Below are 25,872 nucleotides of genomic sequence, written 5' to 3'. Positions count from 1 at the left end.
CTCAGTACTTCAGAATTAATCACCTGAGGCCAGGTGAAATCACGGGCACAGAGAGGCATTTCCAAAAGCAACAAGAAGATTCCTTGTTGCACAGGGCCAACTGCAGTGATTTAAAGCACTCAGGGGAAGGGAAAAAAATGAAATGAAGGACCAAAGTATCAGATGCTACTAAGTGTCTGAGGACAGCTAGATAACATCAAGCTTCTTCCCAGAATGAGAATTGTAGAGATCCAGCTCTGGTTAAAAATTTTTGCTTTCTTGTAGAAAACCTCCCCAACGGCTACTGTGTTTCTGCTCAGAGAATTCAGGCCTTCCGCTTCTCTCACCGATACCTGTTTTATTTCGATGCCCTTGGCATGGCATTAATAAGAACAGACCCAGACCTCAGAGCTGAATGCGGCAAAATGAAAGCTCAGAACTTGCACCTGAACATGGCACTGAAGAAAGCAAGGTACAGTGAACAGGACAAGAAAACTATGTGACCCTTCTAGAGACAACCCTGCTTCAAGGTCTTGTGATGCTTCAAGAAAATTCTAGAGCAATCTGCACTGGTTATATGCCAGTTTAGAAATTGTTCCCACATGCAAGAAAGTGTGGAGATGTCAATGACAGAGAAACAAGGAATGTAAAATCCAGACTACCACCTGCTCAAAGTGATCGCAGCCACCCAGCGATCCCATCCCACACCACTTTTTTTTTTGTCTCCAATTTGTGACCAAAGCCCAAGTGCTCTCTTAATACATGAAGCGCATAAGGCCATGGACTCCTCCCTCCATCCTGGCATACGTGCAAGCTCTTGGTGCTTGTGCTTCAGCTTGGAAGCTTTAAAGCACCAACTCTCTCATGTAGTTTCCAAAGTGGCACAGGCACAAGTGAACAAATTAGGTACCCTCATGGCTGTGTCTGCTGCTGCAGCCTGCCACACTTAATGTAATTAATGCTCCAAGAGCATTAATTTTCTTGGAAGATGCAGGACAAGTACTGAGATTATGAATAAAAGCCCTGAGGATATTAAACAGCCAAATGCACTGAGCTGTAGCACAAAGTACATCTCTGGTATCTCAAGTGGTCAGACCCTCTGGGCCTGAAGCCTCTTTCTGTTCTGAGCCAGTGGTCTCAATCTCAGAGACTGATGAAGTTTCTACAAGTAAATGTGATTACCTCTGTTAGTTCCAAATATTAGTTCATTTGAGCTAGTCAAGTTTCATATGCACAAAAATAGTATCCTTTGATGACACAAAAACAATTGTATGTATTTTTCTTCTTCCTTCTACCCTGCACGCAGGTCTACTGCAATCCCTGACCAATGCCACAAGCTACGAACTCCACTCCCTCTCCTGTGCTTGGTCCCTTGTGTTGCTGGGAACAGTTCTTTATTTTGTGTACGTCGTGTTGTGTGAATTGTTTCCTAGAACTAGGGAAGGATCCCTTAACACAACATTAGTCCACTGTGGTATCTTACACAACCAAATTCTGCTTTTGTCTTTCTTCACTGGCTGACTATACTGTTATCCTTTTGTCTGTGATTTGACTACAAAACCCAGCTCACTTCTGAAACTATTGCAGTAGGATCCATAAATGTCAAGACTTCAGATCTGCAGAGGCTCCCAGCTTCTTTTAGCTCATTAATTGGGTGAATAACCCAAATATTCGTCCCTATGACCCCATCAGCAGACAAGAGTATAAACATGGCAAAACACCAGCACATGATCATTACAGCAAAGGTAATTTTACATCCAGTATCACCTGCCTTTTCCCCACTTTTTCAAGGTCTAATAATACAATCAAAAGAGTGCTAGGCAGTCGTGGTAAAATGATAACTTTACAAGCAATGCAACCAATTCTGAAGATGAAGCTCTGTTTCTTAATGCAAAAGGCCCAAGTAAAGAGAAAGAAAGATCAGGAAAAATACTCAAAAAGATAAAGACATCTACCCAAGAAAGCATGCTACTAGTTTTCTTTATTCATATTTCATATCATCAGATGCTAACAATTCCTGGTATTAGAGACATAGGATAGGTAGAAACTTGTGAGCCAGATGTAGACACTTGTAATTCCTTTACCTAGCCTCTTCAATTTTGAGAATTTTAGATAACAAAATGGTTCCTAGTAATGGGGAGACAACCTAACGGACACAGGCAATAATTCATGCCACAGCAACTGCCACTCTACAGAAAAGGTTATGATGGTTCTATCTCTGATTACTACAACTTATCCTGAGATACATGCAGGTGTTTTTCTCCAAATTCTGACAATGCCACGTGGCACATAGTCACTGTGTACAAAGCTGGCCTAGATTTCAATACTTCAGTGCCAAAGAGGAAGAGGAGAGACAGGTAAGAAATGCATTTACCCCCCTTCACTCCACCTTTTGGATTTTTCAGTCCTTTCACAAACAAGTATCCATGACGTAATTTCAGAGAGTCATATCTTCTCCTCACCCGCTTTCCACACGGTGGACATCATTACAAAACAACATCCAGAAATCCTGACCACAGCTACAAATTCCAGTGAAGGAAGACAAGGGGTCTCTCCTAGCTCTGTGCTTGCACTGCACTAACCAGAACTCATCTGCAGCTCTTAATATTTGTAAGGTTGCACTAATTCCCAGTTACCAGAAAGGCATCACCAGTTTGTGGTGTAACTGAGGTGTAATTTTGCTTGTAACTGAGTTTTTTTAGCATCTGTTGGTGATAACATGTGTGGGGGGGGGGGTTTGCTGGGTTTTTTTTTGTTTTGGTTTGGGTTTTTTTTGTTTTGTTTTGGTTTTTTTAGCATATGCTGCTAATATGACTTTCAACAATTCTCCAGTATATGCAGGACCAGAATGGTGAACTGAGACATTATGGACAATGCATAGTAAGTAGAGCTGACTGTGGTTTAGAGGAAGAAGCAGCCAACTGAAATTGTGCCTCTAAAGGAAGGAAAGCAAGATTTAACACCCATATATGCTGCTATGACTGAAGCTCATAGAGACTTCCTTACTTTAAACCAGCTAATGCATTAGTAAGAGTGAAACACTTCATGCCAAGTATTCACTCAGCTTCCCAAGAACTGAACTCCCTACCGCTGGAATACACTGCTAAAAGACCCCATGCTAGCTATTTTACACAAGCTGCAACAATAAGCTTCAACAACATTCTCACAGAATCCCACTTGGATATTTTAAGACACAGACGCAATAAGAACTTTAGAGACAGCAAGCTTAATAGTATTAGTGCTCATATTAATAAAAAGCTTGAGACAGAGCACAGTGAAAACACTGGGGGAGGGGAGATGGAGACAACTGTAATAGGAATTAACATGAGGCCTGAAGGGATGCAACTACTCAAATTCCAAATTCTTCAACGCAAACTGGTCTGAATATCTGATGCCTTCACTTGCCACAATTCATCTATTCCAACAGATTATTTTGAAGTAAGAATGCGCAGTATCTTTTCAGTCCCATATGAAACAAAGGCAGATGGTGCTTAAGTAGAAGTTCACTTCGTTTAGGCCACACCAGTCTCTGTTGTTTAAGATGGCTTAAAAATAAAAAAGAATTCAGGATACTCAGAGCCTCCACAAAGGTGATTCTAAAAATACAAATACAAGTCACCCAGTTCTGATGGCTAATTTTGTTCTCTACCTGACCCCTACTATTTGCTTGGAGACATACTTTCTGGTCCATTTTGAAGCAAGAAGGCTACAAATCAGGTGCATGTAAAGGTAGGTTGTTATTATTATTATTTTTAAAATATAGCACTGAATGTGAAACAAAACAGCAATAAAAGAACTCATTTGCACCAAACTGAGTTACTGCATTATCCCACACTCCCTCACTGATCCTTGCAAATCAAAGACAAACAACAATTTAATAATTTGGAGCATTTTCTGGAGAAATAGAACTTGTGAAAGATTTATTTGCATTGATTTTGAAATTGAACATGATGCAGTTGTCCTTTAAGAGAAGGTCAAACTTAAGAAGTACCATGAGCAAACAGATGAGTTGGCTGGAGCAGAAGAGGCTATCTTTGGAAAAAAATACTTTCCCAGAATACATGCTGTTACTAATTCTTAAAACTCTACAAGAGAGATGTGATTCACACTGGTAGCATAGAAGAAAATGGTGAAAGCAGTATTTGTCAGATTTTGCATTTGCTTTTATCTTTTTTTTTTTTTAAGTGACAACCAGAATTACTCACTCCCAACACAGCTAGTTTGCTCATCCAAAAATGCATTACTACATGCCAAGCAACTTCTAACTCTATAAGCTGTTTCTTTTATGTATTGATATTTAATTTGTTCATATTATTAATGCTGGTTTAGTTGGCGTGGTTACTGGACTAGAGAATTGTTAATCTGTAATGCTTAAAAAGAAACCAAAACCAAAATACTAAGAAGTTTGCTAAAGGTCTGGTAATCTTATACCTCTTGTTTCTCGGGCCGGGTCCACGAAGCCTGGAGAGAACAGATATAGAACACAACAACAACAGAAAAAAAGCAATAAAAGTTTATCAAAGGTTGCTTTTAGGTATCATAGTGTATGCACCACATTGTGTTCTGTGCACATGCAGGCTCCAAGTTGAATAGCTCATGTGTGTGGGGTGATCACAATTTCCATTTCCCAATATAACCTCAATTTAGATTTGCATTCAAAATTTAATATCCTATAAATTGGTCTTAAAATGATTAAGCAAAGGCTAATGATACCTAAAGACTGCTTCTGTTTTCACATATTGAGTGACTATTTCCCTTGTCACATCTCACCATTTCTAGAAACCTGTTCCCAGCATACTGGGGAAGTGATTCTGATTAGCTAGGTCACTAAATTGCAAAGATAGCTACAGAACTGGTTTTCTAACACTGGTTTGTTAGCCACCCACACACACTGATTAATATTAACACTCATATCATTACTGTGATCATGCATTTGTACACATTTTTACATGCATACTGTGTCAGGAGTAGGAGACCTTGAGCTGCAGAGCATTGAAACACTATAACCCCCTTTGGACAGGAGACAGCAGGGCAGAACTTTGCACCTGCAGTTGATAATGTTCAGCTCATTATGCTTAGGGATGTGTGCACCCTGTCCTTACTGGGCTTGGGACAACCAAACAGGCATCAGTGAAACATGCACAAACCTTACCAATAAACATACATTTCCCATTCAGAGAAAGCCACCAACAGTGTGGACCATATTCACTGTGGTTCAGAAAGACCAAAGTTGCTGGGTTTCATTTTTCCCCTATAATTTATCTTTCAAATATTTTTCTTCTGGTCTCTATTTCAATTGCAACTTGGTCCATTTCAGTTCAGCAGTCAAAAATCACCTGCTAATATCACAGCCATGATGGCATTATTTAATGTGAGGCACAAGCATTGCCGACGTGCAGATATAACAGCACACAAGAGTGACGTTACAGAAATGGAGATGAAAGCTTAGGAAATGAGAATCAAAAACATAGTATTGTTTCCACAGTGCTTCTAGTGAACATTGTGAGACTTAAGTATTAAAATATGGTACAGACAGCCTCATTTTAGAATGTCTTTGATAAAAGCACGTTATTTGCTTGTAACTAGATGCCTGAGGTGAAACCACCTGAAGAGAAGCTCACCAACACCTGCATGGGCTAGAACACTCTCATCATCTGATCATTTCTATGTATATATATCCTGTCGTGCACAAGTTCCTTGAAAGCTGAACAGGCAACCATAGTAATTCAGCATAATCCCTTTTTGATGTACCAGTCATTCTCTGTACCTGAGCAAGCCAGGCTAGCCAGGGAACTGCCTTGCTTATACCCATGCAAGTCCCCTTTCAGTCCTGAGTCCCTATGGCGTCAGCACAGAGGGATTTAAAGTCTTTTTATCCTTTGGTGTTCAGTACCTGTCAACCTAAAGGAAGATGAAGAAGGAAAAAAAACCTGTTCCCACACTCCTAGAGTTTGCTCTTTCTTTGTAATGGCATTTGTGGGTGTGGAGAAAAAAAGGCAGAACCACATTATCCATCCTGGAGAGTTTCATACTAACTCTCGCTCACCAAGACAAAGAGATACACAAGCTCTACTCAGTACCATGCAGGGGATACAGGGGGAACCAAGAGCCTCATGCATGCTAGCATTTTCCCTTCCCTTTGGAAGCAAACTGTGATCCATTCACAAGTCATATTTCTGCATTTTCCTACTTTAGGAACAGGGAACCTTGTGGGACAGCCTTGGTGGAAAAGGCCCAATAACACTGTATAGGTTAAACTGTAATTAGGATAAAGGAGGAAGAATGCCAGAGCTGATCTCTTCCTCTGTTCTTTGATTCCTTCATTCCAGTGAGAAAATGTTCACTTTATTTTTGACTTGCCATAGAGAAAACGGTAATGTGATGCAGGTCTTGACAGCTAGCATGGGAGGCCAGACAGCAGTACTGAGTGAGATCCTATGCCACAGATATACTTACTGCCAGCTCTGGCAAGATGTTAAAAGGCCTGCATAAAAGCATCACCTGTTACCCCTCCCATTCCTCACACACTGAGCTATACTGCTGGGTAAGAAACTTAGGATCGTCTCTGCAACTGTTTCATGAAAGCGTGGGTAAGAGTACTTAGTGATTGCCTCATCCAAAAATCTGACAGGAAACACACTCATGTCTGCACTAAAATTGTAAAACTTGTATAGACCAATACACAACAGATCAAAACGATATTTACTGAATCACAGTTAGTATTCTGCTAGAACCATAGAAGAAACATGTCTCTTAAAAGGGCATGAAAGGTGATGAGGAATATGGCATACTGGCTTGATCAGCTTTACATCTAGTATCATTCAAAGAGAAAGCATTCCTCCTCCCTGCAATGGCACAGCAATAAATACTTGAGGGAAGATAAAGCCAAACCATTTCAAATCATCATGCTGATGACTTTCCAGGCCTGTTCATTCTTGCTGTGTTCTGCAGTGGTGATAGACAGGAATATCAGACTCACAGGGCAAAAGTTTCTCCTAAGTAGCATGTTCCTACATTCACAACCAAAGTAAACCACATAAGCAATATTTTTTTTTTTTTTTTTTTACTTGCACTCTCTGCAGGGCAGAAGAATGCAAGCTGCCAGCTTACTAGTAAGAGGAAGCTTCCACCATGCCAGTATCTGAAAGTTTGGTCTGCTCATCTGTGTTGGTATACAGTTGCCAATCATCTGATTCTGCTAGAGCACAGTCACAACCACTTACCTTTGCAGACCATCCTCAAAGCAAAAGATTGTTTGTCCAAGGGGTGCCATGTTATGTAGGCATAGCCATAGAGAGGAGAATCTTTTGCTATGCATGCTAGGATATCAACAGGTCTCTCAGGGAAGTGTGGGAATGTTGAAATAGTTGTGACATTGTCAACCTAGCTGTTTGGGCTATAGCACCCCCGCCCCTTGTCCACACATCAGACTGTCTCTGTTCTTGGACAAAGACTGAGGGGGGAAAAAACCTCTAAGCCAGAGAGGGTTTTTTCGTTTGTTTGTTTGGGGGTTTGGGTAGGTTTTTCTGAAGTACCAAATGCTCATGGGAGTTAAGGCACCTCTAGACCTTTAAAAATCTGGACTGAAGTATGATTACAAAAGTAAACAACATGTAGCAAGACAGATGCATCCAAGTATCTGAAGCATATTCAAAAGTAGGGCTTGATAATTTTAAAAATAGTATTGTTCGTCCCACAAAGACCATCCATTTGCCTGTGCTATCCCAGAGACAGTTAAGTGGATAGTAAACTGAATATACGCATTTGGTTGTACATGTAATAGAATGTTTATCAGAGCTATTTTGACCTGAGCATTTTCTGGACATCTGTACCATTCACCTAAATGTACAGCACAAGATAGAAAATGGGAAAAAGTAAAAAACAAAACAAAACACACACACAAAAATCCTACCTAGAAAGTGCATGGTATATGATTAAAAAAAATCTTTGCCCTGAAGGTTTGAACCAGTAAATGAGACACACAGTAGTACCTCAAACCTTTGATTTTCCCCCATCTATATAAGAAACTATCAGGGTATTAACATTTTCCTTAATATTGATCACCAACTTAACAGCATCAAATAGGATGTATGAGAGTCTCAAAAATGGTTAGCAGTTTTGCCACTGAGATCTTGTTAGTTTAATTGGGCTGGGCAGATGGGACTCTCTGTAAACAGGCTCTCCTACCGACTTCTACTTGATTTAGTGTTATTTCAGTTTTTATATTCTTCTCCCTGTCACAGCTCTTTTCCATGGCTGTGATCCAAACTCTAGTGCTAGAAGAACTAGAGCACTTAACTCCTCCCACCGCTCTCCTAGACAGAGACAAGACCATGAATAACCTTACCCTGCCAAAACAGGTCCCCCAGTCATGCTGTAGTGACAGCCCAAGCCAACAGCCTTTGAAGGCAATGGAAATCTCTCTCTAAACATTGCAGGGATTTACACTAGCCCTCAAATCCAAAAGATGTTAAGAAAGAATTAAGGCTGGAAAGCTTTGGCACCCTTATTAATAAGTTACACATTAACAACATGGTGAAGAGCTGACATCATGGAGGCAATTAAAAAAATCTCATTTAGGAAGCTATAGTGCAGAATGGCAGCTGTGTGGATGACTGACAGTGGATACCTTTGTTGCATTAAGACTTTCATAGTCTATCAACTTCTGCCTTCATATTGAGTCAGAACCCCTGGTATGCCCAAGTTAGCTCAGCCTTGAAGCATCCTGTTATTAGAAGATTATTAATAAGCAGCAACTCCTTACTCCAACTTTTGTCTAGGCTTTCTTTGGCTCTAAACTATGCCTCCTGATCACCTTATTGCAGCTATTATGAAATATCTACAGTAATACAACACATCCTAATCTTGTCTAGTTAAGGGGAATTGTGGACAATAAAAAAAAAACAGCACTCTTTTTTAAAAGAAAAACTGCTAATTATTTTTGCCTTTTAAGAACAAAATGGTATTGAAGTGATCAACAAAACAGGTGAACACAAAGGCAGCCAGGCTTTTGTGCTTCAGGTACATGCAGTATTAGAATACAATACAGAAGGGCAAGAAGGAATTAACAGGCTCATTTTGGTCCACTGCATCTTTGAGAGACAATACCCCACACCTCTCCACCTGCCACCCTCCCAGATGATATCATCATCATGACAACAGCATGCACAATACTGGAATCAGGGTGCTCATTCCCACCTCTCAGCTTGGAAACAGAAGGGAAAAACTCTTTCACAAGCTTCCTGCAACTGTAGGTCCCTTTGGAAACTCCTCTGAAAAGGGTCCAGGGACTACTGCTTTTCAAGTTAATTCAACTCAGAGCGATACCAACAGGAGTTAAAAAGCATACCCTCAGTTGTTATAAACTGAGATGGCTCTTTGTACAAAAGGACACCTATGGCATTACTTCAGCTGTGGAGCCAACCCTTTAGCAGATAGTCTGTGCAGGACCACATGTGTTCTCACTAGAGAGAGGGGAATCACCATGATTTCCATGTGCATCTGCATGTGACTGTCATGCATTCTGGATCAGTAGAGGCAGGCAAATACAAGCTGCACTGATCCCAGCAAATGAGACCATGGTTTTGGGAAGGGTTATACCTTCTCTTCATTGCTGATGTTCCGGGTGGAAGTTCTCCAAGTGATGGAAGGGATTGGGTCCCCAGATGCCTCACAGGTCAGTGTAATCTGATCCTCCAGCTCCATAGCTGTTTTATTCTCCACATAGGTGATTTTGGGTTTTGCTGAAAAGAAAAAGAAACCTTAATTTAGTTGGTGCTCAGGATGAAGCTTGCCTGTCAACAGCCATGTTTGAAACAAGCAACATTGGGGAAAAAAGGCTTTTGAAGTGGCACAAGTTTACTGCCATGTGGGGAAGGGAGCAGAGTGACATTTGAGAAGAGGATACCTTCTTGTAGACTAGAAGGCCTTTTCTACACATGCTTACAGTTGAGGCTTGTATGAGGGGACTAGAAGAGGGTATATCTGAAGTAGAACCCATTTAATAGTGTACAAATGATCAGTCCCTGGAATTATCAGCTAAGTCTTCCACCTTGCGGTCTACTTTCTCTGCCCCAAATTAGCCTTTTGATAAGCAGCTTTGTCAAGTGGCTGCAGAGGGATGGGACAGGGAGAATTATATTCCTTAACACTCCCAGATTCATGAAAGGTAGGAAAGCTGCTGATGCATTCCTGCAAGCTTGAGGTCATTCACATAGCGTTGGGGTGGAGTTCACCTCCCTGTCTGGGTTATAGTAAGTCCCACCAAAGTGCTAAAGCCCTTTTAATAGCAGCTTGGGTTGGACTGGGATTCAGCCCTGTGGGCCTGGAAGATATTTCAAGTAGCATGTGAATCTCACACCACCCCCTGCACAGGACTGAATTTCTTTTATCAGAGAGGAAGCAGAATGGAGTTGGCATCTGTTTCAGACAATTACACAGAATCTGTTTTGCCTACCATGATGGCAGAGGTGCACAGCATTACTTGGGAAAGAAGCGGCTCTGGATAAGCCACATCAGGCATTAACTGGGATAAGTAGGTTACTTCCAGCTTGCACTAATGAGCTACCAATAGCCAACTGGATTGGAAAGGTGGAACGGTAAGAGCATGTTTACCAAAGACTTTGAGATGAATGGTGGCATCCTGCTCGCCAGCCTTGTTCTCAGCGATGCAGATGTATTCTGCTTCATCACTCTTATCCACCTTCTTGATGATGAGCTCGGACCCATCGTAGTTAAAACTGTATTTCTCTTCATCATCGGCCTGTTCTATTGGCTCTCCATCCCTGCAGGGCACAAAGCACACTGGCTGTGTTGGGGAGGAGAAGCAATCAAAGGCTATTTGTCTTAGGCTTGTTGTTAATGCTAGAACTGCATTACTACACTGAAACTCCTCAGGTTGAGAGGGACCACCACCTTTTCCTTTCCCTATGGGCTACAAAGCTTACATTTTGATCTGTTCCTAATCCCTCCTGCCTTAGGGCTCTTGGCAGCTGAACCTTTCACCTCCTGACACACATCATAGCCTATATGCAAGAGCTATAAACACCACTGAAGGTGGCTTCTGTCCTTCCATATCAAGGCAGTATTCCAAGTTGTCATCAGCTTTCTCAACATTACAACTTATCCTTATAACCTTTACCAAAGACTACACAGTTTCAAGAACAGTATACCTGAAATCTGTATCACTGCCTGACAGTGAAATTTAGACCTGATGAAATGAAGAGAAAGACTTTAGATGCAGATCTCCTGGCATGACTGTGGAATAATTGCTGGAGGTGACTTAGAAATTAAACTTATATTCACACTTTTAGGTAAGGTACCACATTGAAGAAGCTTCCCAGGTGGAATGTGGCTGACATGCAAGGAATCCATTCCATGGAAGTTCCGAGGCCTGCAACCTTAGATGTCGGTAACACCAGGGGAACTTGGTGTGCTGACTCTAAGAGGTACTGCTCGGAGGGTGGAGCGGTGTGGACATACCATGGTCAGGCTCTGCGATTATATGGGAACTTAAAGGCATTATGGGACTGATAAGCTGCGTATTTGCTACCCTGGGCCAACAGCCTGTCACGTTTTTGACAAAATGCTGTCCTTTTGGTGAACTTTGCTCATTATAACATCATTATAATATCAAAAACCACCTCCATCCCAAAAGCTACCTGCCTCCAAGGTGCGACCAGCCCTCACTGAGCTTGCACTTTGAATTTTCCTAGCTTATACCTTTAAAAGCGAAGCGAGAAAACTTTACACCAATCCTAAACAAAGATATGTATGACTAGAGTCACTCAAGCTCCACCTGAAAGGTGACAGATAGTATAAAATGGCTTAAGAGAGAGAGAACGTTAGGGAAGACACCATCATGTACCACACTGACCTCTGGGATCAGTTGACGGGCTGAGTCTCTCTTACCCCCCATCGGGACACCTTTGCGTAAGATTCAAACACTTGGTTATACCAAGTGCCTCCCCGGGAAACTTAGAAATCTCTACAGAGTTGCTTTATTATCTTTTAAAGCGTTTGTAGCTGGCAGTGTTACTCATACTCTTGGTATTTGCACGTGCTTTGCAGACAGTGAATTTATCACCAGTAATCCAAAGAACCTGTGTGTCTGTTGCTCTAATAAACTGCACTCTTCATTAATCTAGCCGTGGTAGTTCTCATTGAACACGACCAGACTCTTTAAGTGTGGCCGCGATAGTTCATGCAACACGACTAGACTGGGGGTGCATCGCGTTATTTGTGAATCCGTAATTGTGAAGTTCAGTACGCTGAACACGACTGCACTTAAAACGTTGTCAAATTAACGCTGTTGCCTTAATCGACTTTGCAAAGCTGTTTCAGTGAAAGCCCTGAGAGGGCTCTGATAGGCAAACGTTGACTCTGATGAGTGGCTACATATACAGTCCTTAGAAAATAAACCATTGACCAAGTCTGAGACTAAGACTGGACTTAGCCGCACCTAGACTCCTCTCTGAGAAGGAGTTTAGAAAGCAAGGGGGTCCCGTCTGAACCTCGTGACTCAATGGGACGGTTCCCCCCCACCCCCAGCCACTCCTCAGACTCCTACGCGACAGTAACTCTTAATGCAACAATGACAAATGCAAGTTACAGCATCCACTTTTGCCTAAGTTTCCCCACCAGTGCAACCGATGATAATAAACTGACCCATGGGACAGGTCTGGTCAGCATGAAGCTTCATCTCTATTTGCAGCTTGACAAAGGATGCAATGGGACAGTGAAAAATCGCTATTTTTACTGTTATTCTTGTTTTTCCAGGAAGCTGTACTGGTTTTAGCTGGGATAGAGTTAATTTTCTTCATAGTAGCTCATATGGTGCTATGTTTTGGATTTGTGACTAAAATGGCATTGATAACACAATGATGTTTTAGCTATTGCTGAACAGCATACACACAATGTCAAAGGGTTTTCTGTTTCTCACACTGCCCTGCCAGTGAGTGGGCTGGGGGTGGGCAAGAAGTTGGGAGGGGACACAGCCGGGACAGCTGACCTGGCTGAAGACCTGCCTGCCAATGGGAAGTAGTGAATGAATTCCTCATTTTGCTTTGCTTGCATGCACAGCTTTTGCTTTATCTATTAAACTGTCTTTATCTCAATCAACGAGTTTCTGGATTTTATGCTTCTGATTCTCTTCTCCATCCCACTCGGGCGACGTGTAGCGAGTGGCTGTGTGCTGCTTAGCTGCCTACCGGGGTTAACCCACAACAGAAGCTAACTGCAATTCCATTATGAGGCCATTCTTTCTCTTGTGAGAAAAATGAATTAATCTTATTCCAGTTAAAATTTTGCTTTCCCTCCAGCCTGGTCTTGTTGAAAACGTCCATGCTCACACACAATCAGGACATTGCACACAGCATCTTACTTTGTCCACGTCATGGTTGGCTCAGGAAAACCATCAGCATCACATGCTAAGGTGACAGACTGGCTGAGGTTGGCAGTGGCGTTCATAGTACTCTGCCTAGCGCGCACAGAAGGAGGTACTAGAAGAGAAGGAATCCACATTGAAGTTAGAAAGGACAGAAGATGTGAGCAAGAGTGAGCCCTGGACGGCTCACTGAAAATCTCTGCAATACCCACAAATGTCACTAGTAATTCAAACCCTTATGCTATCACCTGCCGGTTTCAATCAACAGGTTTGATGCATGAGCTCTCCAAAGCAATCAGCACAGGGAAGGAAGGGCAGGGGGTGGGGAGACGCACAGAAAATCAGTATTGTGGACAAAACCACTTGTGAGTCCCAACAAGATCAATACCTCACTCTAAGTCATGAGACACTTAAGGTTTCTCTTGACACGATAATGTCCTGTAAACATCTGGTAAACACTCAGTCAATTTCATGGACATTTTTATTTGACACAGTAGAGAAAGATTAGCTGATGGTAAATCATGAGTGTGAATCTAAAGTAACATTTCCATCAGCAGCCTGGAGTGCAGGTGCTACATACCCTGCCCCCATACTAGCCTTACTCTAAGCTGCTCACCATTTACGATGACCTGAATATCTTTGAAGTTGATCTCCCCACGAGCCAAGATCCGGCCCTCACAGCGGTATGTCCCTTCATCTGTTTTCTTGATTCCCCGGATCTGCAGGTAGTTGTTGGACAGGACTATAAATCGAACTAGAAAAGACAAAAGGAAGGTTCATCCTAGGATCCTCAGGAAAGCTCACTGCAGGTAACAGGTTCTTCTCCTCTCCTTGTCCCTTCGGGTTGAGACAAGGCTTAGTGTAATAAAATTTCCCTTCCCATCATTTAACGGAGATGCTGCTGTACCTGGATCTGACATTGCCAAGAAAGAAACCAGATGTGGGCAGCAGGCAAACTGCTCTGGTGCTTTATACCATAAGTACACACAGAGATAAACAGATAAATATACACAAACACATTTACATGTAATTAGTATCAGACAACAAGCAATTTAAAACTTGCCCCTCTTGCCCAAGGGCAGCAGAGTTCAAGTCTTATTACAGTTCCCTTATGCCTGCAACAAGCAGACATGAGAAACACATTCAAGCCACAGCTGAGGCATGAATACTCAATTGGAGTCAGGGCTCTGGAGTCCCCTCTGCCAGTAAAATGCCCTTCTGGGCATGACAGTCTGCAGCAGTTTGAAAGAAAGGGAAAGGTTCTTGCAAGGAGCTTTTAGCCCCTTTTCCTTAGGAAGACTGGAGAATGTCACAACATGCAGCTTTTCTGTCTGATGACATTTCTTTTATCTGAAATTTTTTTCTAGCATTCCTTGGCCTATTCCAGTGTTAAAGCCTGATGGCCATTTCTGTGGGAACATTGTTGTCCTGCCATTGCCAAACTACAGCACCTTGAATAACTAAATTCACATCCTAAGACCTAGTGTTAGGTACAAATTGCTTCTCTCCTCCCTTGTGACCACCACCATTTTGTTCTCCTGAACCCCTTGTATGAGCCTGATTTGACCCCTGAATGGACAAGCACAGACACCTCTTGTGCCTTACCGTCTTTTTTTAGGATAACATCCCTGCCTTTGTGCTTCCAGATGATGGTAGGAGGCAGTGAGCTGACCACATCACACACAATCACAGCATCATCCCCTTCCTTGAATTCCTGAGGAGTGGGAGCATTCTTGAACATCAGCTTTTCTGAAAACAATGGAAGGAGAAAGTCACTGCAGCTTTCTCAGCACACCTCAAGCTGTGCTCCTGACTAAAGCCTGAGGAAAGCAAAGAAACCCCAGAAGACATGTTCTCTAGAAATCCTCATGTTGCCGAGGGGAGGATAAAGGTGTGCCTGACTCAATGCACTGCACTGCAATGCAGGAACCCCATTTTCCAGCCCTGCCTCCCAGGCATATCAGTGGGCCAAATGAATACTCCACCTAGCTCACCAATTTGTCCACACTGCAAAGAGAAAATGTGAACTTGGAACTGCTCAGCTTCCCGGCAGGAAGGGGAGGAGCTACTATCATGGCTCTGCTGGACACCATGCTGATGGCTTATTATAACCTTTCTGAATGTGTCATCCTCTTTACTGAAGACTAGTCTTATCTCATAGCACATCTGTCATCCACAAAAGCTGCTCTCTCTGCTTACTCCTCCCAGACATTTATGATGCACTAGAATCTTCTCCTTCTACCCCTTGCTCTCCTGTCTTTCAGACAAATTTAAGCAGTAGACATGCTGGTAATGCCCTGACAGGCCAAGGTCCTAGTTCCCACTTTCACCTCAAAACCAACAAAGGAGAAGGCTGCATCTTCTTAACTTCCTCCTTCTTTTCAGCCTCTTTCTTCCCCTTTAAAAATAGCCTTTTCTAGGAAGGTAAAATGGTTGCCTCCCTAATCTTGCCTCATACATGTGCAAGGTAGACCAGAAAATAGCTTCGGAGCCGCTCTCTTACGGAAAATTTTCACATTGACGGTGGCCTCGGCATCTCCCTCCTCCGCGCTACTGACAACACATTTATAGATGCCAGCATCATCAATGTTGGCGTTGTAGATGGTGAGGGTGGAGAAGTCATCGTTTCGCACCACTGAGATGCGCTGTTGGTTCGTCGTCAGCTTCTCACCATTAGGGGAAAACCAGGAAATGTCTTTGTATTTGGCCTCCCCTGCCACTAGGGACAATAAAAGAAAATAGAGCAAATTGAAATGAGTTCCCAACAAATCTGCACGGAGGGAATTAAATACAACCAGTAGCACTGTGTGGAAGACTGACCCAGGGGAAGGGCTTCCGGTACCTAAGAAGCAAGCAAAGAAAATTCTCTCTCACAGCATTGTGAATGGTCAGCTGCTGTCCTGCAAAAAAGATATTAGGTTGGTTTTATAATCTAAAGGGGTACACTCATTTTAGCCCACAATGGCCTTCTATGCATCCGGGGATCCCATGTCCCAGTCCTTCCACGACGCAGATCAGCCTGAGAAATAAAAATCTCTTCCTGCTTCAGCTCCATCATATTTTCAATAAACACCCATATTTGCAGGCTGGGCTACTTTGCATACCAAAATGGTGACATTGCTGTAGCAGCAGTTCTGGCATTGATCAGCTTAAACTTCCTGCTGCATCCAGTGTAAGTCAGAATTGTTATTAAGGGGTTACAGGCTGTCTTTCTTGCAGCTCACATCTCTGCATTCCTCAGTGTGGTTTTGTTATTTGGGACAAACTCCTGTTACTGGAGGGGCTTTAATTGATCCCACAGTTTTCTGAATGCAAATATCATGACAACAGTACTTGCTCAGAGTACACTTTCATTTTTAAAGCACTGGCATTAACAAATTACTCTGCAGTTAAGCACTCCTGGATCAGATGGCCTCATTACTTGTCCCAGTCAGTATGCTCCTGAGGAACTGTGGTCCTCTGATGGCATTTTGCTCCCAGAGCTCACTATAGCACCTATTTGCTCTCTGTCATGCTTCAGGATGCTATCATGTCAGTGCTCCAACACACCAATTCCTCCCATCAGAAACCAGGCCAGCTGCTTTCAGGAGAACCTCAGAAGAGGACACGTGGATGCTAATTTGGAAAATGCCATAAAATTGTAGGACCCGCGCGCTTTGGGGCACATGGATTGTGTCAGCACTGCACCACAATGTGCAGGAGAACAGCCTGGGGCAGTTGGTGGCCTGAACAAAGAGTAAATTGTGTCACAAGAAATGCAGGTTCTCAGCAGCAATAAAATCCTTAGTTGCAGAGGTAACAACTCTCAAGCTACCTAGCACTCCCATTACTGCTGTTAGCAGTTGATTAGAGAAATAGTTTGGAAAAACAACAGGCTTAATTCTAAATTCAAAAGATCAAAGAGCTGTGGACCGATGCAAGGTGCCATTGTTGTGGCTATTGCTCAAGCTTAGAGACAACACTCCAGTACTTGTTTTTTAATTTTAAAATCTGTTTGCTAGAGCTGCTTTCTGTTGTCAGCTCTCAAGGGAGAATGCATTTATTGTTTCCAGTAAACAGCATGTGTTGCCTTTGCTACTCAGTCTTATAAACCATAAGGGCATGTGAAAAAGAAAGAGCAAGAGATCTTGCAGTTAGACCTGGCACTGGAGCTTTTATCCCAGAGTTAATGCATTGATTGACCTTCCCAGCAAACCCAGATGGAGACAACTGATGCCATAAGCCATCACTCACCTTGACATAAGAAGAACTTAGATTCTCCAACGCTGATCTCCCCCTGGCTTGGAACAATGTCCACTTGTAGAGAGGCTGGAAAAGAAATGAGCACGCAGAAGATGGTTAGACAATAGGAGTGGTCTTCAGCAAAAAAAGCTTTGCCAGCCTTCCAATCCCCGTGGCTCCTTTACTCATGCAATGGAAGAGCATAGGGTGGAGCGTTCTTGGCTTCATAAGCGTTGCTCTTTATCAGTATTTATCTGAATGTACAGTGCTATGGACCCCTGCTTCAGCCCAAAAGAAGTTGCTAGCATTCAGAGTTGCTTCCAGACCTTTATAAAACCACATGGAATGATACAGAAAGGGCTGATTTATGTTCAAATCTCTACCACACTGCAATACTAGGGAGCGTGCTTGGTGTGCACACCAGAACATCAAGCAGTCTGTAAGAACTCCTCTGAATTCAAACTGGAACTGGCTTAAAGGCCTATCCTGGCAGCAAATATATATTATCTTTGCTCTAGAGACTTCTTGTTGCTCTATGTGATACCATATTCATACAAGCCCCAGTTATCAACCATTACAAATGCAGAGTGGGAGTTACTGGCATACTCTGGGTCCTTGATCTTCCTTGATCTCCTACTCTGATCTTCCAGTCAGAAACCTAGTCCAAACAGCCAGCAAATTGGAGATGTTTATGGCAGAGCATACCTGGATTAGGAAGGAAATCTCCTCCAGTATATACTGACAAGGACTATTGACGGTTTGTGATTTCTGCCTTCACAGTACTGGCTGAGACTTGCTTCCAAGTTCACCCAGGCGCATTTCCCCTCATACTGCAGAGATGAAAATATTAGCAATACTTTGGTCTCTTCCACTGCCTTCTCATGGAGTATCATCAGTGCTTTGGCTTTTATGTTAGCATTTTTTAGTTGTTGTTTTCTTTATTTTTTTGTTTATTTTATTTTATTTTTAAATAAGATACTGAAGGTGTTTTGACAGCAGAGATGGCACAGATGTTCCATGGACCTGAGTGAAGCATCTATTACATGCTTCTCTGGAATTGAGGGAGCATGGAGTCAGTGAAAGATATTGTACCTTCTGTGCTTCCTACCACTGAATCCAGCACAGCCTCAAAGGAATAATTTACAATAATCCAAGTTAGATAATAATTCCAGAGAGAATATTTGAGGATACTGTTGCTGAAAGAAATCATAATTATTCTCAGACGTTTTCAGTCTCCCTTTGGACATCTGTATTTAACTCACATGTCTTGTCTCTCACCTTCCTTGTACTTTTCAATGAAGTACATGTTGCCCTTCTAGCTCCTGCATTCAGTCTGTTTTATTTCTGGGTAACCTAATTTCTCTCAACTATACTACTTTAATATAATTCAATCCCAAACAGAACTGCCAGTACGAAGAGCCAATTATAAGAAAAGGCTAAAGATTTATTAGATTCAGTGCAGCGAGGACTAAATAGCCTACTTCTATGGGCTCATTTTTGTTGTTGTTTTTCTACAAATCTTTCCAACATCTGAATTTTACATTTGGAATCATATTCTGGGGTGCTCTTCGGTGCTCTTCCTAGGAAGGTCTCTGCTGTATGGAATGAGTGCAAAGGTACTACAAAGAGATCTTAAATGTCTCAAATCCAGACCTCCGAATTCCTCCAGATCAGATTTCTGCTTTGCAGTACTATCTAGAACATTTATCCTTCTGCATTACAATGGAACCAGATTTGAGCATAGACAACATTACAAGCTCGATTAATGTCTTTGGGCAGCAGCTGCAGCAATGTGCAGTGATGCAAATACTCCAGAATGACATTACAGTAGTTTCCAATATGAACACTCCAGAAGCTGGGGCATCAGCAAAAGACAGGCACCTTTTAATAATGGGACCTTTTTACAGTGTTCTCAAATTATCAGTTAAATTGTCTTTTATGATCTTGTCTTTGGTATGTGAGTGATAGCTCCTGTTTAGAAATTAAATTTACAGAACCAAGCACCATTTATTAAGGCACGTTTAGAGCTCCTGGGTGAACAGTTAAATGTTTGTTAAAGTTCAGAGGCTCCACTAATTGCTGCTGTAAAAGCCTTTGCACCTTCACTCAGAAAGTAAAAAAGAAAGGCCAACATTGACAACAGAAGTCCAAAGTTAAGTTTTTGAATCTGTATTTAGATATCTAAATTAAAAGTTGGGCTTTCAAGAATAACAAACCTCTCTGAGCAGCTCTCTAAGAAGTAGGGCAAGTCTCCTACCTCAATACCTAAGCACAGCTTAGGAGCCTACATTTGGAGTCCCACTACTGAAAAAGAAACTTTTTTTTTTCCTCATTTGTTTATGAAAGTGAAACTGATTAGCATTTAATGGATGAAGGAGAAGGAACATACCATTTTGGAAGTGCCACCAGAAACCAAAAGCATGAAGTCAAAGAAGCTGAATTTATTAAAACAATCCTGTTTTAGTACAGTAAGGGGAGAATCAACAATCACAGCAACACAAGTTAGACAGACAAAACGAAAGCTAACCAGATTTCTGGCGGGTGTTGTGTATAGTCCAGTATGACTACTTATTTTCTGATTTGAATTACACTGGTACTAAACAAGTGAGAGAGGAAAGCATACCTCCCCATTTTCATGTTAATTTACAATCAGCCCTTCACAATGTATATCCAAGCATGCGCAATGCCCTTTTCCCCCAGCAACATCACTGCCTTCTTCATAGCATAAATTATGACCCATTAGGCAGAAAATGTAATTGGATTCTGGCTTTCCTCCAGCTATAGCTTAATGCTGCAGCAGCTCTGTGGCCTAACAAGTCCAGGTCAAGTATGAATTTCAAGATGCCAAAATGAATAGGTTTTATTTTGAAACTGCAGCCATTAACTTGCAGAAAACCATCCTCTTAATCCAGCTATTCCTCTACCCCATGTAGCCAGAGCACTTCTCAGCAACTTTACTGCAAATGCTTCATCTGTCACTCTCCGTGTTTTCATACTGTACTGCATGAAAACCCTTCTCCCAGACCAGCTAATTTTACCTCCAGACCACAGAGGCATTACTTTCAGCTGCCAAACATGCCTGGGTTTTTAAGAAACATGCACTGCTTCAGAAATGAAAACCTGTTTGTATGTGCCAATGGCAACATTCCTTACAGTACTTGGGAAACAGACATATGGACTGTGGGGGTTAGACATTAAGTATATAGCTACACACAGAATGAAGGAGCACTGCCTGCCATCATTAAAAAAGGACCTAAGTAGTAGGATTTTCTGATAAGGTGTCTGAGCACATTTCTTTAGCCAACAACCATTCTGACACAGCATTTCTCTTCATAAGTAAACTGGAAGCAATTAATCGGGGCCAGTGGAGCTCTGCAAAGGATAATAATAGTGCAAGGTCCATGCCACTTTTCTAGTTTTACTCTCACCAGATTTTAGCAGGCTAGACTGATAAATGCTAGTATTCCATCTCAAAAGACTGGGATACAGCAGTAAACAGAAACAACCCAGCCAAGATTCAATTGAAACCAGAGCTTGTGAGTACTGTGTGTTCTAGTTCTGACTAACATTTGTATGTATGGCTGTATGTCTTGCCTAGCCAAGAGGCTTTCAGAAGGAGAGGACATGAAAGTATCCCGTAATCTCTTGATTAAAAGCAAGGGGCTTATTACAGTCCCTCTTGGCCTGTCCAAGACACTTTTCTGAGCCCTACACTTTTTATCAACTGGGACCACAATGAAGTTGTGATTGAATTCCCCCACAGCACTGCCTTGGAAAATCAGCCCAGCGCAAGGAAGAGCATTTAGACTAGTCATCAACTTACCTTCTACGCAGCGAAGCACCACTAGCAAACAGTGGGGTGCTGGTAAAATAGCTTTGAGCTAATTGATCAATATAAATTCATATAATATGAAGATCTAATATAAATTCATACCTCTTTTTTTTTTTTTCTTTCTTTCATTTTTTTGCCACACTATGCTATATAAATATACCAATGGACCTCTTCCACACTTTTGAGAGTTGCTGCATGCTGGGAAGGCAGTGGCAAAGGCTGGGGTTATTAATGCCTTTCATTCCATTCTCAGGTGCTTTCTGTTACAGCTAGAAATGAGAAAAAAAGGCTCTGTGTAAAGCATTGAACTTTTCATCACCTCAGAATTCAGCATCTGTGCTCTACCTTACATCTTTTTTATGTATGTCTGTGCCACAGTAGATGCAAAGAATAGGAGGAAATCATACAAACAGCTTACTGTAAATACAGCCTAAAGGGCCAGGCAAGAGATCCGAGTCCAGACAACAATGTCCAGCTCTCAAGATTTTAGCTTATTTTTTCTAAGGGCTCAACTCCTTCTGTGCATTTAAGTGATGGGCAGGTTTTCGAGAGAATGAAATCTAGAAACCACCCGAGGGACACAGGAAGGCAAAACTTTTTGGAGTCTTAGAAATGAGAGAGGGAAGGACATCCTTGGTTATGCCTCATTCAGTCAGTGCTCCCTCTGCTCCACCAGCTGCAAAGTTATAATTAAATCTCCTAATTACTGGCCTAAGTAATAGAATTTCTGGAAAGGTTATGCAGAGGGGCAGCAATTCCTTCACCAGTAGTCCCCCTGGATGTCAGTACAGTCCCTTCACCATGACACAAGGGAGGCAGAGAGAAAACCTCCTCATATTATTACTAACACTGAAAATGCACTTCTCAAACCTACCAATTACCATGACACAAAAACTGTGACCTCCTGAGTAGTAGGAACCAGAGACACAGTATTAACAAATCTACTTCACGCTACACTTCAGTTTCTTTAATCTAATACCAAGAAGAAGATGCTGAAGTACCCTGAGAGAGGATCAGGTAAGTCAGATGCACACTGTGTATCTTGTGACTTTTCTTGAAGGAGACTGCTGAAACATATAGCATTGTATCTGCATCACTGGCAGCTTAAAGCCTAGTTAATCCCTTTTACAAGAAAATGCTAACCTGAGAAATCTTCTCATTGATAGACACTTCCTGCTAACCAGACTTCATGAGCTGACTTAAGCAGGTTACATCACACAAACCTCTGATACAAGCAGAAAAGCGGTGTGATTGCTGCCCCTGTACTAAACACGGTAACTTCATTACTGCCTTGTTCATCCACTAGCAATCCATATGCACCATTACATACTCTTTCATCATATTTAAAACACGTTATCTCTGTGCAGGATACAAAACAACAGGAATGCCCCTCAAGCACATCTTTTTCAAGGGGCTCAGCGATATACAGTATTCGGTTCACACTGTTTGAAGAAAACCAACAGAACTCAGCAATCTACTGCACATTAGGAAACGGGACTGATTTAGAAGATGCACATAGATAGCTGTGTGGCAGATGACATGCTACAAGCTCTTATCCCAATGGTACTTCACTCACATGTCTATGGTTCTGGGTCACTATCGTACTGCTGGGACCACCTGTGTACTTCGATTTTAAGATGCTCTCCCTGCTTTCATCTCTCCTCTAGCATTCATTTACTTCCCTCAAAGCACAAGCTGTAAAAACAAACAAAAAAAGGCCTCCCCTCAAATGCTTATTCTAAGAGGGCGAGAGTGCTGACACACATGAATCTACGCCCTTTACACTTGATTTACCTTACCCCAGAAAAACTGCATAAGGCCAGTGTCATTCAACAAACTGCTGCTGTCAGAAGCACTGATTTGGTCTTTTAATATGTCAGTGTCTTGTTGAATGCTGCTATTAAACAGTGACGAGGTGACAGTCACTGGCAGGCAGTGCTATAGTATTAAGCTGGTTTGGGAAATAGTGCAGAGTATCAGTAACTGTGCTAGGCTGGCTCTGGAATGGCAGATTGGAGTTAATATTGTATGCTCTACTTTTGAGGGTACCTGCTGCTCTTGTCTGTTCTGTTCATTTAGTGTCCTGTACAGAAGGTGAATTACAGAGCTCCCATCCAAGCAAGGAATACTTCCTCTTTAACTCTTAACTCCCTTTCAACCCAACAGAGTTTATATGCTCTGCATACCTATAGTGGGCGTATCCGAAAACACACACAGGCACAGCTTTAAATGTACATACTGATACTATGAGGGTGTTCCGCACCAACACAAAGCTACACTTAGATCCTACTGCTAAGCTGACAAAAATGGGGGATCCTTAGCAGCAGCAGCTTCCAAAATGGTATCCAATACTTTCATTACTCTCTAAACATAGAGGGATAAGCATAGCAGATTTTCTTTAGCAACCCATCCATCCTATCAAGAGCACTCTTGCAGGGCCTTATATAGAATTATCTGTGCATTTGTCTCAGCCTCTTTGTAATTTAGGACATTAAGGTCACATAAAGTATCTTGACAGGCATCATCATTATTTTTCTCCAAGTTGCTCTGTCCAAGCTTGCTACAACATTAGCAACTCCATAAACTCAATCTTCATTCAAAGGCACAAGTCACATACTGAGGAGTTCCCTAATTTGCAGTGACACATCAGTGCTGAAGCACAACAGGGCTTCCTTTCATAGAATCATTTAGGTTGGAAAACACCTTCCATACACAAGTAGCTCTTACAGGAAGGAGTATCTGTTTAGCTACCTAGAAGAAACATGTTGCTGAAAAGATTCACATTTCTTTAGTCAAGACAGGAGGGACTTCTCATACGTGGTACCAGGCTTCATGATGTGAAGCATATGGCTAAGAATAAGGATACATAACCATACAGATCATCAAAGTAAAAGCAAATGAACTATTCAAAATAGACAACACTGAGCCAGAGAGGCACATAGGATGGCTTTATTCTGGGAGAATGCATGATCCTGCAGTTATGACACTAGCCTAGGCTTTCAGGATTTATCTTGGACAGCCTGCCCTTCCATAGACTCCCTGTGTGGCACTGGACAAGTCGCTTTCAGTCAATGCCTAGTCCCCAGCTATAGTAAACGGTAGAAGCATCTTCTCCATGTCACAAATGCAACAGGAAAGACAAATGTGGAAGACTAATGTGCTCAGACCATGGCAATAAGATGAAGATTATCAGAATTCAGACCTGGCTCAAACTCTGGTTTTGTTTATAAAACTGGAAGGAGAAGCATATCTGACACATTCAAGGCCATTGACCCACTTCAGGTCACCTCCAGCACTGCTGCGTCTATGTTTAAGAATGTCAATATAATATATACTGATTCCTTGAAACAGACTGCTGTGCCCATGTGTACTGTACACACCACATCTCAAGCTATGTACTTTTCCTATATTAGCCGTCTTTAGGAAAGGCCAAACCCCTATACTTTGCTAAATACACTCAAATACAGCCAGTGCTTTCCAGGTCCCCAAGAATTACGCACTGGCAACAGCATCCTTAGAAAACAGCTCTTATAAATCAAAGAGGCATCTAAGAAGTGTCAGGTAAGATATAAATATGCACTGCAATCTCCAAATTATCCATCTGGCCAGAAGAATGATTAGCTTTTAAGGTTGGGGAGATAAGAGAAGCTTCCTCTTCTTCTTAATTGCTCAAGACCTTAAGTGGCACAAATAATTCTCTTAATGTCCAGAACCTGAAAAATTACTTGCCTACCCCCTTCACAGCTGCTACTGGCTGCTCTGAACTTCTGCAAAACAAGACCAAAGTAAGCACAACCACTGCCTGCCCTTTATCATTTCATTAGAAAACCAGACACCATGATCAGTGGCTGCTATTACGTACCTCACTGCCCACATGCATTTTTGTGCATCAGACATTTAGACTGCCCCTATGTTTCAGTGTCATTCTGCAGCACAGTCCGTTAAGTACTAAAGCCAGTACAATCTTCTGGTCTTTTCTCTTGTCTGCAGATACACAACTGCTTAACAGTACAGAAACTATTTTGCCCTCAGTGTAACAGCTGGCTAGGTTCCTAAATGCTCTCTCTCTTCTACTTCAAGAGTTTCTCAGCATCCTGATAAATGTCAGGTGAAAACATGTTGTCAGTTAATATTTCAAATAATGAATAATATTGTTCCTCCTCCAAGTCTTATCCTACCAGTGAACCCAGTGTCAGTGAAAAATCACTAGGCTCAGCAGGTCACCTGCAGTGAAAATACAAAAAATACCAGCATTGAATTGTTTCAGGCCAACTTAGACAAAACATTTTGCATTTTCCTTCTCCTACCATTAATGCAGGTAATTTCAAATATGTCTTGAAGTGGTACTTAGCAGCTTTGTATTAAAAAAAAATAACCACAGGTACACAGCTAACAAAAGGTGGGTTTTTTTATTTTTAGTCTGTCATTATTAGCAGGTCTGCAGGATTAGATAAGC

General features: G+C 41.9%; 1 protein-coding gene across 4 annotated transcripts in view; it reads right to left on the bottom strand.

Annotated features, from left to right (window-relative positions):
• NCAM1 (neural cell adhesion molecule 1) overlaps positions 1–25,872 on the bottom strand; it is a 157,244-nt gene that overhangs the window by 48,005 nt on the left and 83,367 nt on the right. For all 4 annotated transcript variants that reach the window (XM_072884835.1, XM_072884837.1, XM_072884838.1 and 1 more), the window contains exons 2-8: positions 17,597–17,671; positions 15,867–16,082; positions 14,969–15,112; positions 13,980–14,117; positions 13,361–13,478; positions 10,594–10,763; positions 9,580–9,722 (exon numbers count right to left, since the gene is read on the bottom strand). In XM_072884835.1, coding sequence (XP_072740936.1) covers positions 9,580–9,722; positions 10,594–10,763; positions 13,361–13,478; positions 13,980–14,117; positions 14,969–15,112; positions 15,867–16,082; positions 17,597–17,671 — 1,004 coding nt within the window. The remainder of the gene's footprint in view (positions 1–9,579; positions 9,723–10,593; positions 10,764–13,360; positions 13,479–13,979; positions 14,118–14,968; positions 15,113–15,866; positions 16,083–17,596; positions 17,672–25,872) is intronic.

This window comes from Ciconia boyciana, chromosome 20 (assembly GCF_034638445.1).
Source record: "Ciconia boyciana chromosome 20, ASM3463844v1, whole genome shotgun sequence".
NCBI classification, from domain to species: domain Eukaryota; kingdom Metazoa; phylum Chordata; class Aves; order Ciconiiformes; family Ciconiidae; genus Ciconia; species Ciconia boyciana.
Note: the sequence above shows the minus strand (reverse complement) of the source record. Positions and strands in the feature narration are given on the sequence as shown.